The 12,359-nt window shown below is 42.3% G+C and overlaps 1 protein-coding gene across 1 annotated transcript in view; it reads right to left on the minus strand.

The window, feature by feature from the left end:
- The window catches only part of MYO1D (myosin ID), a 97,220-nt gene that overhangs the window by 25,340 nt on the left and 59,521 nt on the right, over window positions 1–12,359 (minus strand). Inside the window, exons 9-13 of the mRNA XM_040434720.1 lie at window positions 12,127–12,272; window positions 11,418–11,532; window positions 11,093–11,263; window positions 1,484–1,554; window positions 1,284–1,358 (exon numbers count right to left, since the gene is read on the minus strand). Of these exons, the coding sequence (XP_040290654.1) occupies window positions 1,284–1,358; window positions 1,484–1,554; window positions 11,093–11,263; window positions 11,418–11,532; window positions 12,127–12,272 (578 nt within the window). The remainder of the gene's footprint in view (window positions 1–1,283; window positions 1,359–1,483; window positions 1,555–11,092; window positions 11,264–11,417; window positions 11,533–12,126; window positions 12,273–12,359) is intronic.

Raw genomic sequence — 12,359 nt, forward strand, 5'->3', positions numbered from 1 at the left:
CATTCTCTGCAAAGAGCAGAGGATCACTATGCAGAGACCTAGTTGTAGGGGAGTGGTACTGAGGATGTGTGACCACCAGCATTCAGTTCATTGAGTGAACGTGTGCACATTGCTATATACATGTGCACACTGCTACACAGCTGTACCGCTACGCTACTGTGTAGGCTCTGGCACTGTCCTAATAAGAAGGACAGAAAGCTATGTCTACTACCTTCTCTGCTGTGAACAGAGGATTACTATGCAGAGACCTGGCTGTATGGGAGTGGTACTGAGGATGTGTGACCATTAGCACTCAGCTTATTAGGTGGACGTGTGCACATTGCTATATACACGTGTACATTGGTACACAGCTATACCGCTACGCTACTGTGTAGGCTCTGGCCCAGTCCTGATAAGAAGGACAGAAAGCTATGTCTACTACCTTCTCTGCTGTGAACAGAGGATTACTATGCAGAGAACTGGCTGTAGGGGAGTGGTACTGAGGATGTGTGACCACCAGCACTCAGCTTATTAGGTGGACGTGTGCACATTGCTATATACATGTGTACATTGGTACACAGCTGTACCACTATGCTACTGTGGAGGCTCTGGCCCAGTCCTGATAAGCAGGGCAGAAAGCCATGTCTACTACCTTCTCTGCTGTGAACAGAGGATTACTATGCAGAGACCTGGCTGTATGGGAGTGGTACTGAGGATGTGTGACCATTAGCACTCAGCTTATTAGGTGGACGTGTGCACATTGCTATATACACGTGTACATTGGTACACAGCTGTACCGCTATGCTACTGTGGAGGCTCTGGCCCAGTCCTGATAAGAAGGACAGAAAGCCATGTCTACTACCTTCTCTGCTGTGAACAGAGGATCACTATGCAGAGAACTGGCTGTAGGGGAGTGGTACTGAGGATGTGTGACCACCAGCAATCAGTTCATTAGGTGGACATGTGCACATTGCTATACATCCAGCGCTGTCATACTATGAAAGTCATAACTGGATCATTTTTAACAATATGTCAATGGCAAATATTCATTTTTATGATCTATGCAATAAATATGGTGTTAGATGACATGATGGACAGAGGGGTGGAGATGGGCTTCTACCTCTTTCAAAGTGTAACCAGTAAAATCTTTGAAAGCAACGCCGTGCATGAATGAAGGAAAAATTCGGAACCTTTCATGAGGAAATAAACAGGACCATTGGTGACAAACAGTAACAAGTGTCAGATCCATCTGTTCTAGGGCTTCTTTATAGTGAGCACACAAGGACAACACGGCTTCTTCTCACCTGTTGTACATGAGTCTCTTGAAGTCCTGGAATAGGGTGTCTTTGTTCTTATCAATAAATCCCACCACTGAGTAACTGTTTGGAAGGAAAATATATGGTTAACTAGGAAACCATAACCAAAACAATGTCTCCACATACATGTCTCCATGACTCATCATGGGATGTCACTGCAGTGTCACACAGTGGGTTCCAATACTCACAGAACATCTCCAGCATAGTGGCGAATCCGGAAATCCCGGTCATATTCCAGAGCTTTATCTGTTGGACATACCTAAAAAGACAGAATATTAATACGTTATAGAAAACTAATGGTAATAGTAAATCATCCATTTTCATGAGGAGGATTAGGACATACACAATCTGAAAACATGGAAACAAAAGTATCCTATGTTGATACAAGCAAGGCACCATCAAGCTGCTGTTGACTGCAGATTAGTATCTTAAAGGGTATGTACACCTCTGGGGGCAATTTATTTTATAATTGCATTGTACTTATTTGGAGCTAAAAATAATTTTTTCATTTAAAAATATGGAATCCTTTTTTATGTGTACATAGCTGAGATGCTGTAGTAGCAGCCTGTGGATTTTGTCTTTTCCGTCATTTGGGGAGCTGACAGACTCCTTATCTCTGCTCTTTGACATTATAAACAAACACTCATTATAGCTCAGTTCTTATCTTACTGATAACAATGTGGCTTATATATAAGTGTTTATGACCTCTAATTAGTAGTTTAGAAATAAGGTTTATTAGATGACTGCACAAAGTGAAAGTACCAGTCACACAGTTAGAAAAAACAATTAACCCTTTGTGAGAGAATGACTCAATATTTTTTACTAAAGGCCATTGAAAATATGACTTTTAGCCAAAAATGAGTAAAATGCAAATCATAAATGGATTTTAGCACAACAATTAGGTATCATATGGTCCATGTTTATGTGTACGTCTGGGGCTACACAGCGATATATGTCTTGCGACATAAAGTCTCAGAAGAATCGCGTGACAAAAAATATTTGTACAACTTGCTGCAAAAACAGAGCCAAGTCGCAGGTAAGTCACAGTCGCACCCGACTTGCATTGTGGTCTATGAGAGCAAAGTCACTTGCAACCTACAACCAAATATCTGACAGTGTCGCGTCACTGCAACATCATTGACAGTCATTAGATCTAATACCGTGTGAAACATTGCCTTGTAGTATTAATTACCGGTAGGTCATCTGCTTGTTGATGGTTTCTATATAGCAGCAGATTTTTTTTCAGGACAGTTAAATAGAAAATAAATGAATAATAAATAAATATTTAAATAATAAACAAACAGGTATAGAAAATGTATTCAAAATTACTGGATTTTAAATTTGAAGACTATGCGACCAATGGGAATCAAAGTTGAAATCACATTTTGGCACAGGGACATAACTATAGGAGGGCAGAGGTTGCAGTCGCATCTGGGCTCTGGGATAGTGGGTAAAAACTTTGTATTTGAAAAATGTAGCCAAAGTGACCCACGCCTGTATTTCGTGTTACGAATTCGCATTACGTGAATTTTACATTGCCGATTTTTTTAATTCAATAAATAATCTCGAATTCTTGAAATTCGCGAATATATGACGAATTTTCTACAAAATATTAGTTAAATATCGCAAATTCGAATATAGAGCCCCTGCCGATCATCACTATTCATTAATAGTAAGGGCTATCTAGGAACACTAACAATCTACCCCTGACTGCAGTAAGTAACATCCCTTTCCCACGGGTTATATACTTAGGACTTGCTGAATGATGAAGATACTTAGAAGCGTTCTCTGTTTTATTGACTTTTGAAGAAAAAAGACCCAAAACATTCCACAGCGAAGTGTTAGGGTCTAAGGCTTTAAAGTCTGGAATACCAATAGGCCTGCAGACTGTGTAAATCAGGCGACAGCAGTGCACATTGTCCATTGGCTAGACATGACATCATCTTCCAGGGATTGATCCATGCACAACCCTGGCAATGCAGTCAGTTGGGATTCTGGCTCCCTCTGCTGGAAAGCTCAAGAACATCTACAATACATACAATACATGATTTTTCATAATTTCCTTATTATAAGACTGTTATTTTTAGGTTAAAATGATACATGCTATGAAGTAATTAAAAGAGCTTATCGAGTTTTAACCAACAATAGGAAACTTTAGTCCATCACTCACCTATCCGATCCAGCACCGCCGCTTTGGTGCTCCTCGCCGGGGGTTGTTTACCACACTGCAGCAAAGGCCTTGCGTGAACACCAGGTCACCTCTGCAGCCAGTCACTACCTTTAGCAGTGAACTGCTGAAGTCAGAGATTGGCTAGCAGTCATGGGGTGTCATCTGTTACATATTAGATCCATCGCCACCATTATGAAGTTTGTATACCAGACTGCTGAAAAGACGCCGCGTCAGCTCATAGTAACATAGTACATAAGGTCGAAAAAAGACATTTGTCCATCCAGTTCGGCCTGTCATCCTGCAAGTTGATCCAGAGGAAGGCAAAAAAAAAAACATATGACCACAGCAGGCAATCACTGGTCTCATTAGTGGACTGCTGAGGCCAGTGATTGGCTGCAGCTGTCTTGTGTTAAACAAACCCCAGCAGGAAGAACCCAAGAGGTGGCGCTGGATCTAATTGGCAACTTTTATTATTTTATGGAATTTCCCAACATTGGAGGGGTCTCTTTGTTGAAATCAGACAACCCCTCCTGCTTTTAACACTGTGTGAGTAATTTAAGACCTGCTAGCTCTATAATGCCACCATATTGCAATCTATCGGTATTAGAATCACTCACACAAGTCCCTGTCTGGGACTCCCAATCTAATCCTCCCATTTCAGGAACACCACAGGCATCATGGTGGCTCAGTGGTTAGCACTGTTTCTTGCAGAGCTTGTGTCCTGCGTTTCTCCCCAAACTCCAAAAAAACACAGGAAGGTTCCTATAAAACTGTCCCTGGGGTGTGTGTGAAAGAAAGAAATAAAAATCACACAAGAAAAGACGTAATGCGATATCTATACAAACAATCACTGAAGAATCCAGAAAACCAACCAAAGCAGTGATCAATTATTACACTAAAACAGAACTTTTAAATTCAACAATATTAAAATGATCGGCCCTTAGATGATATGATAGGACCAAGTAGCTGCTCGTAAAGAGTCACAAATGATAACAACTGAGTGCACGGCGGCACTTAATAAGGAAACCTTTGTTCCTACCGCTCTGTCGTCAGGATCCAGAAGGCAGCCAGTATCCAGGTAAGCAGGAATCAACTCCCTTGGGGGAGACTATATGCTGCAATAACTCATGGGATTGTGGGGTCTAATATGTCCCTAATATGGCCCTGTGGTGGTATAACCCCAGCCACTAGATGTTAGAGCAGCCTCACCACAGGGCACTCGTCCTTAGAAGAGCGACCCCGTCTGGAACCTTTCCCTGTGTGCTGCCCCTGATATGGCCCTATCCTAATCCCAGTCCCTACATGCATGTTTCATATTCCAAAAAAACAATCAGGAATTAACCAGGATACTTAGGCAGAAGATTGTGGTGGGGATATTAATGACCCCAGCTCAAACCACTAACCATCCACAGTGTGATAAACTGTTCCCTCTAAGGAGGGCAAGGTGATACCAGTTATAACACACCTACACTGCGTGCAGAATTATTAGGCAAATGAGTATTTTGACCACATCATCCTCTTTATGCATGTTGTCTTACTCCAAGCTGTATAGGCTCGAAAGCCTACTACCAATTAAGCATATTAGGGGATGTGCATCTCTGTAATGAGAAGGGGTGTGGTCTAATGACATCAACACCCTATATTAGGTGTGCATAATTATTAGGCAACTTCCTTTCCTTTGGCAAAATGGGTCAAAAGAAGGACTTGACAGGCTCAGAAAAGTCAAAAATAGTGAGATATCTTGCAGAGGGATGCAGCACTCTTAAAATTGCAAAGCTTCTGAAGCGTGATCATCGAACAATCAAGCGTTTCATTCAAAATAGTCAACAGGGTCGCAAGAAGCGTGTGGAAAAACCAAGGCGCAAAATAACTGCCCATGAACTGAGAAAAGTCAAGCGTGCAGCTGCCAAGATGCCACTAGTTTGGCCATATTTCAGAGCTACAACATCACTGGAGTGCCCAAAAGCACAAGGTGTGCAATACTCAGAGACATGGCCAAGGTAAGAAAGGCTGAAAGACGACCACCACTGAACAAGACACAGAAGCTGAAACGTCAAGACTGGGCCAAGAAATATCTCAAGACTGATTTTTCTAAGGTTTTATGGACTGATGAAATGAGAGTGAGTCTTGATGGGCCAGATGGATGGGCCCGTGGCTGGATTGGTAAAGGGCAGAGAGCTCCAGTCCGACTCAGACTCCAGCAAGGTGGAGGTGGAGTACTGGTTTGGGCTGGTATCATCAAAGATGAGCTTGTGGGGCCTTTTCGGGTTGAGGATGGAGTCAAGCTCAACTCCCAGTCCTACTGCCAGTTTCTGGAAGACACCTTCTTCAAGCAGTGGTACAGGAAGAAGTCTGCATCCTTCAAGAAAAACATGATTTTCATGCAGGACAATGCTCCATCACACGCGTCCAAGTACTCCACAGCGTGGCTGGCAAGAAAGGGTATAAAAGAAGAAAATCTAATGACATGGCCTCCTTGTTCACCTGATCTGAACCCCATTGAGAACCTGTGGTCCATCATCAAATGTGAGATTTACAAGGAGGGAAAACAGTACACCTCTCTGAACAGTGTCTGGGAGGCTGTGGTTGCTGCTGCACGCAATGTTGATGGTGAACAGATCAAAACACTGACAGAATCCATGGATGGCAGGCTTTTGAGTGTCCTTGCAAAGAAAGGTGGCTATAATGGTCACTGATTTGTTTTTGTTTTGGAATGTCAGAAATGTATATTTGTGAATGTTGAGATGTTATATTGGTTTCACTGGTAAAAATAAATAATTGAAATGGGTATATATTTGTTTTTTGTTAAGTTGTCTAATAATTATGCACAGTAATAGTCACCTGCACACACAGATATCCCCCTAAAATAGCTAAAACTAAAAACAAACTAAAAACTACTTCCAAAAATATTCAGCTTTGATATTAATGAGTTTTTTGGGTTCATTGAGAACATGGTTGTTGTTCAATAATAAAATTAATCCTCAAAAATACAACTTGTCTAATAATTCTGCACTCCCTGTATATGACCATCCAAAAATTGTTAGGAGAAGAGGGAAAGGGAGCCTATAGCTCCCTAGCCTCTCATAGGGGCGTGATAGAATATCATTTTAATATTGTTGAATTAAAAGTTATGTCAAAGAAATAAATAATACTGCATTTCGGAGGCCATGTCATAGGTGAAAACTGTGGGGGAGATTTATGAAAAATGGTAGAAAGGAAAACTGTTCACAGCAACCAATCAAATTGATACTTTCATTTTCCAAAAGAGCTATGAAAAATGAACGGAGGAATCTGATTGGTTGCTATGTTTTTGGAGTGTGGGAAGAATCAGGAGCACTGAAGAAAACCTGCACAAGGAGAACATATAAACTTCAAGAAGATGTTGTCCGGTGACTGTATGAAACTCTAACATACAGGGTTAGAACCAAAGTAGAAGACAACTTCATAATTGGAGAAACATGGTGGGGAAGATTGATCAAAACTGGTGCAAAGGAAAACTGGCTTAGCAACCAATCAGATTCCACCTTTCATTTTTCAGAGCTCCATTGGTAAATTAAAGGATCACTCTAATTGGTTGCTAGGGGCAACTAAGCAATTTTTTCTTTGCTCCAGTTTTGATAAATCTTCCAGTGTCTGCTATTGGTATCACACGTGGTCCAGGCGGGCTATGATAACCCCCTTGATTCTGCAAAGGAAAACTGTCTTAGTTGCCCATAGCAACCAATCAGATTCATCCTTTTTATTTTCCAAAGGTGCTTTGAAAATGAAAGGTGGAATCTGATTGGTTGCTATGGGCAACTAAGCCCATTTTCCTTTGCACTAGTTTTGATAAATTTCCCTCTTTGTATTTCAGCGGTCATGCCAGAGGAAAGAACCTGAAGTGCACGAATAAAAGATGCAAACGCAGGAAGAAGCAATACATTGTTTCAGCAGAGTGAAGCATGTTTACAGTGTAGTCCATGACAATCGTCATGGCAGATACACACAATAACCACATAAAGGGAATATGCAAAAATCCAGTCGGCGTGTGTTCCTTGTGCTTATAATGGCAATGAATCCACATTTTACAGTTTATTTTACCACGGAGACCATTAATGGAATTGAAATGAGAGAGAGATAATTACTTTTATACAACGGTTACCTTAAAATTATACTCATCTGGAGGAGAACATATTGTACTAGCTTCCAAGGCACCACAAATATATTAACGTGGTTTTCTGTGAGTTTGATATTGATGGCTTACGCTCAGGATAGCTTGTCAATATCTGATTGGTGGGAGTCAGTTGGTCCAACACCTGGTGCCCCCGCCAATCAGCTGTTGGAAGAGGCCCCTGTTCTCCAGTGAGCGCTGCGGCCTCCACCAAGCACAGTGCCACCCATTGTACAGTGGTTGTGCTTGGTATTGCAGGTCAGCCCTATTCACTTGAATGGGGCTAAGCTGCACATTGGCCATGTGACTGATGAACCTGACGTCACTGGTCTAGGAAAAGGCCGCGAGTCAGTGACGCTCAACGAAGCAGCGTGGCCTCTTCATGCAGCTGATCAGCAAGGGCGCCGGGGGTCGGACCCCCACCAATCTGATAGTGATGACCTACACTGAGGATAGGCCATCAATATTGAACTCCCAGAAAACCCCTTTAAGAATTATCATTAACATCATCGCTATTAAAGGGAACCTGTCAGCTGCATTATGCTGCCCTCTCGGAGATGTTGATTTCATGGTTCCATCACTTCTGTGGAGCAGATTTTCCAAACTTACTGCGCACAGTCAGCAAGGAAACCCAATGACATTCATAATGTCCCCCGCCCTCCAGCCCCGGATTGACAGATTTCTACCTATTACTGAGCATAGCGAGAAATCTTCAATCAGCTGCTGGAAAGTTACAAAGATTAACATGTAAGTTCTGTAAATGGGCTGCACTTTAACCCAGAAGTTACAGATGGCTGAAATCAGCCTGTTCTCCACTACTTTTGGACCTGACAAGATCTTTTTAAAAGAAAAGGTGTCCATACACCATGCTCCGAATGCTTGTTCAGCCAACAACTCTCTCCTGATTCTTCATACACACTTGGTTGGGCCGAGTGTGCATGTGTACTCAATAGGGAGGTGGAAGAAAGCTGCTGTCAGACACCTATGGCATTGCTTGATCACCTGGGAGAACAAAAGGATTGGGTGCTGAAATTCAGTGACTTGGGTGAAATTTGGGGAGTCAGGTGAAATTCACAGAGTCAGGGGCTCCCCATACATTGATGGTGTGTTCAACCAAAACTATATTAATGTGTATGGGGGTCTTAAATTGCGATAATTATTTCCTCTCATTTATATAGTGCTAACAGGACTCTCTCATATTGGTCCTTGCCTGCTGGAAGGCTCACTATCTAATTTCCCTATCTTACACACATTAGGGCTAATTTCATAGTAAGATAGCTGACCTATTAGTACGTTTTGTAGAGACAGAGGAAAGCTGTGCAAGCATAAGAACATAAAATATCCATGAAGAGTCTGCCAATGATCAGAATCAAATCCTAGACAACAGAGCTACAAGGGAGCAGTTCTAACCACTGGGCCATGGTAGTTCCCATATGGGTCTTGTATTAGACAAATGCAGTACCCCAGAAGGTCTACTGCAAAAGGTTAGTTACCAGTGACAGAGTTAATGCAATGTTTCTTGAGTTATGGGTTGTGATTTGTTATGGACGTGCACATAATGGCATTTTATGGACAACATATGGCTAACATCTTGTGTTAGGTTGTCAGGAGATAGACTAGGTCTGCCCCCTGACTAGTTAGTGTTGAGAGAGTCTAGTCTGAAGGAGCCTGGAGGAAAGACATATCTGTTCGACCTCCTGCCCAGCTAGGCTCAAGCTCAGAGAACCCTTGTCTCTGAGCATACAGTTGCCACGGAAGTAATATTACTACTAAAGAACCCCAGAGGAGGAGAGAGACCATACATCTAAGAAGGTATACAACTGACAAACTGAAAAGTTTCAGACATCAAGGTATTGTGCTTGTTTAAGGGTACTTTCACACTAGCGTTTTTCTTTTCCGGCACTGAGTTCCGTCCTAGGGGCTCAATACCAGAAAAAAACTCATCAGTTCATTCTGAATGGAGAAAAATCTGTTCAGGATGCATCAGGATGTCTTCAGTTCAGTCACTGAACGGCGTTTTGGATGGAGGAAATATTTATCTCCGTACAAAATTCTGGGTCAGTTGCTGGAATGCCGGATCCGGCATTAATTTACATTGAAATGAATTAGTGCCGGATCCGGCATTAAAAATACTGCAATGCCGGTTCAGTCCGGTAAAAATGTAAAAAAATATATATATAACGGATCCGTTTCTCCGGATTTCATCCAGAGAGACGGATCCGTTCTTGCAATGCATTTGTAAGACGGATCCGCATCCGGATCCGTCTACAAATGCTGCCCATTTGCATGCAGATTGCTGTATCCGGCAGGCAGTTCCGGCGACGGAACTGCTTGCCGGATCACTCTACCACAAGTGTGAAAGTAGCCTAAGGCAGAAAGGCTTTGCTGCCGTGGAAGGATAATTGCTGAGGAAACCTCCATACTTTAAGACGGATTGGCCACCCAGTTCTATATTTCGGCACCCCTCAGTCCAGGAACTGCAGAAGGACTTTGCAGTAGTCCCTCTAGGGTACTTCATAACCACAATCATTGCTGTGTCCTATACACTGATATTGAGAGAATATTGCACTGTGACATTTGCTGCTATTTCTACTACAATCCTTATCAATCTAGTAAAGATAGACTTTATTTATTGCAAACAACAGCAAAACATCCAACATCAAGGGCACCCCAATACCAGGGCGTGTCCCCAAGTAAGAAAGAGTGCGTCCTTCTATCACTGCACAACCCTAGGGAGCGTAAGAATGGGGGTCGTCACCATGATCTGTGAGTACTACCACCACCCTCAGAGCCACTACTGCTACTACTACCACTCCCTTCCTCCACACACTTCCCAAAGGTCCGCTGCAGAAAGAGCATATATTTTCAAGTAAATCCACCACACGAAGTGCTATACAGTAGGTATGTAAAGGTGTTTTCCAGAATTTTATGTTGATGGTCTACGGGGTTCGACACCCTGATGATCATCTGTTCAGGAGTAGCTCAGGCACTACACAGTTCCGTCCATTGTGTAGTGGACAGAGCTGGTTACTGGAGTGCTGATACATTTATTTCATTGAGAGCAGCGGTGCAATAACCAGCTCTGTCCACTACACAACTGGTGATGGATCTACTCCTAAACAGCTAGTCAGCAGGGTTGTGGGGTGTTGGACCCCTGCCAAGCTGATTCTGAAGATAGGCCATCAATATAAAAATCCTGTAGAACCCCCTTAAGTCATAGAGGGAGGATACCCACCTGGGGACTCCTTTCTGTTATTCCCAGTAGAGAGTGGCTGTTAAAAGTGCCTCTAGTTTTGGTAAACTTTGTCAGAAGATAAAGGTGTAATATACTGCCCTTTATCTGCAATAATAGCTGATCCCAGGAGGATCCAGTAGCCAGACGGCATAATGAGGAGATAAGTGTTGTCCTAAAGCCTACTAGAGTGTTGAGTGGCTTTATGGTAAACTGTCATCCTTCCTTCATTTTACTATCATTACCTTCCTGCTGGAGTAGTGGGCATGTTTTCCCAGCTGCTTGTTCAGTGCTTCCAGGAACATGGGGTCTGTCACTTTCCCAACATTCATACAGGCGTCATCCAACAGAGATATGATTCCACGATGCTGCTGCTCAACCAAATCCACAATGATCTGGTTGTTAAAGTAATCAATCTGTGGGAAGTATAAAAATGGAGATGAATGAGGAACCATTGATAAGCCACCAGATCATCATCACTATTGAACATAGTTGTTTATGGAGATGGAGCTCAGAAACTGCAAAAGGTTGAGCTATTTCTTCTCACTGGTGAATGATGTGCCTACTTACGTGCTTCCAAGGAATCCCTTCTCTCTTATATTCTTCCTGCTCCTGGGTCAGGACAAGCTGAATAAACAGCTGCTGTAGTTTTTCATTACAATAATTAATGCAGAACTGCTCAAAGCTGAAAGACATGGAAAAGTTAGAAGGTAGGCTATTCGAAACTGAAGACATCATAATTCGCTGCCATCATACTAGAACCATAAAGTAGAGCCCACAATTCCAAGCCTTATACTGGCTCCCTCCCTTGACCATACATATGTCTTATTAGGGCATACAGACTTATCAGAGGTCCCCACTGCTTGTACTGTGCACCAATACTGGCCCCTGACAATAGTCCAGTCATAAGATAAAGTCTCCATAAAGAATAATTTACAATCTACATGATCACTGGAGTGGAAAGTAATATTGGAAAACTGCTACTTATACCTCACCTAAGAGACTAAATTTATTATAGGAGTAGCAATAAGTTGGAAAGAATTAACATGCTAGAAACTGACATGACTGACAGGAGGGTGGACCTAGACCTTCAAAGGAAACCTTCTCAGAAACTGATGGAGAACCGCCACTGTGTCATCATGTTCTATCGACAAAGATATAGTTTTCCCAACAGTTTCTGATAAGTTCAACCAAAAGTGACAACTAATATGGCTGCTGTAAAAAAAAAGGTGACTCCATTGAATCAGAAAATTGCCAATATCTGTGGAAGCCTTCATACCTATTATTGTCAAAGATCTCAAATCCATAGATATCCAGCACCCCGATAACTGTGTTTTTGCCATGGAGAGCAGCATCTTGTTTTTTTACATCAATGACATCATTAATACGACTCACAATCCAGCAGAAAAGACGTTCGTAGATGGCCTGTAAACGTATATAATGATCATTCATCTCAACATCATGAGTGACATATGCCGTCAAGCATTGTATCACACTCGCAGCCAGTCAGTT

Source organism: Bufo bufo, chromosome 6 (genome assembly GCF_905171765.1).
Source record: "Bufo bufo chromosome 6, aBufBuf1.1, whole genome shotgun sequence".
Classification (NCBI taxonomy): Eukaryota; Metazoa; Chordata; class Amphibia; order Anura; family Bufonidae; genus Bufo; species Bufo bufo.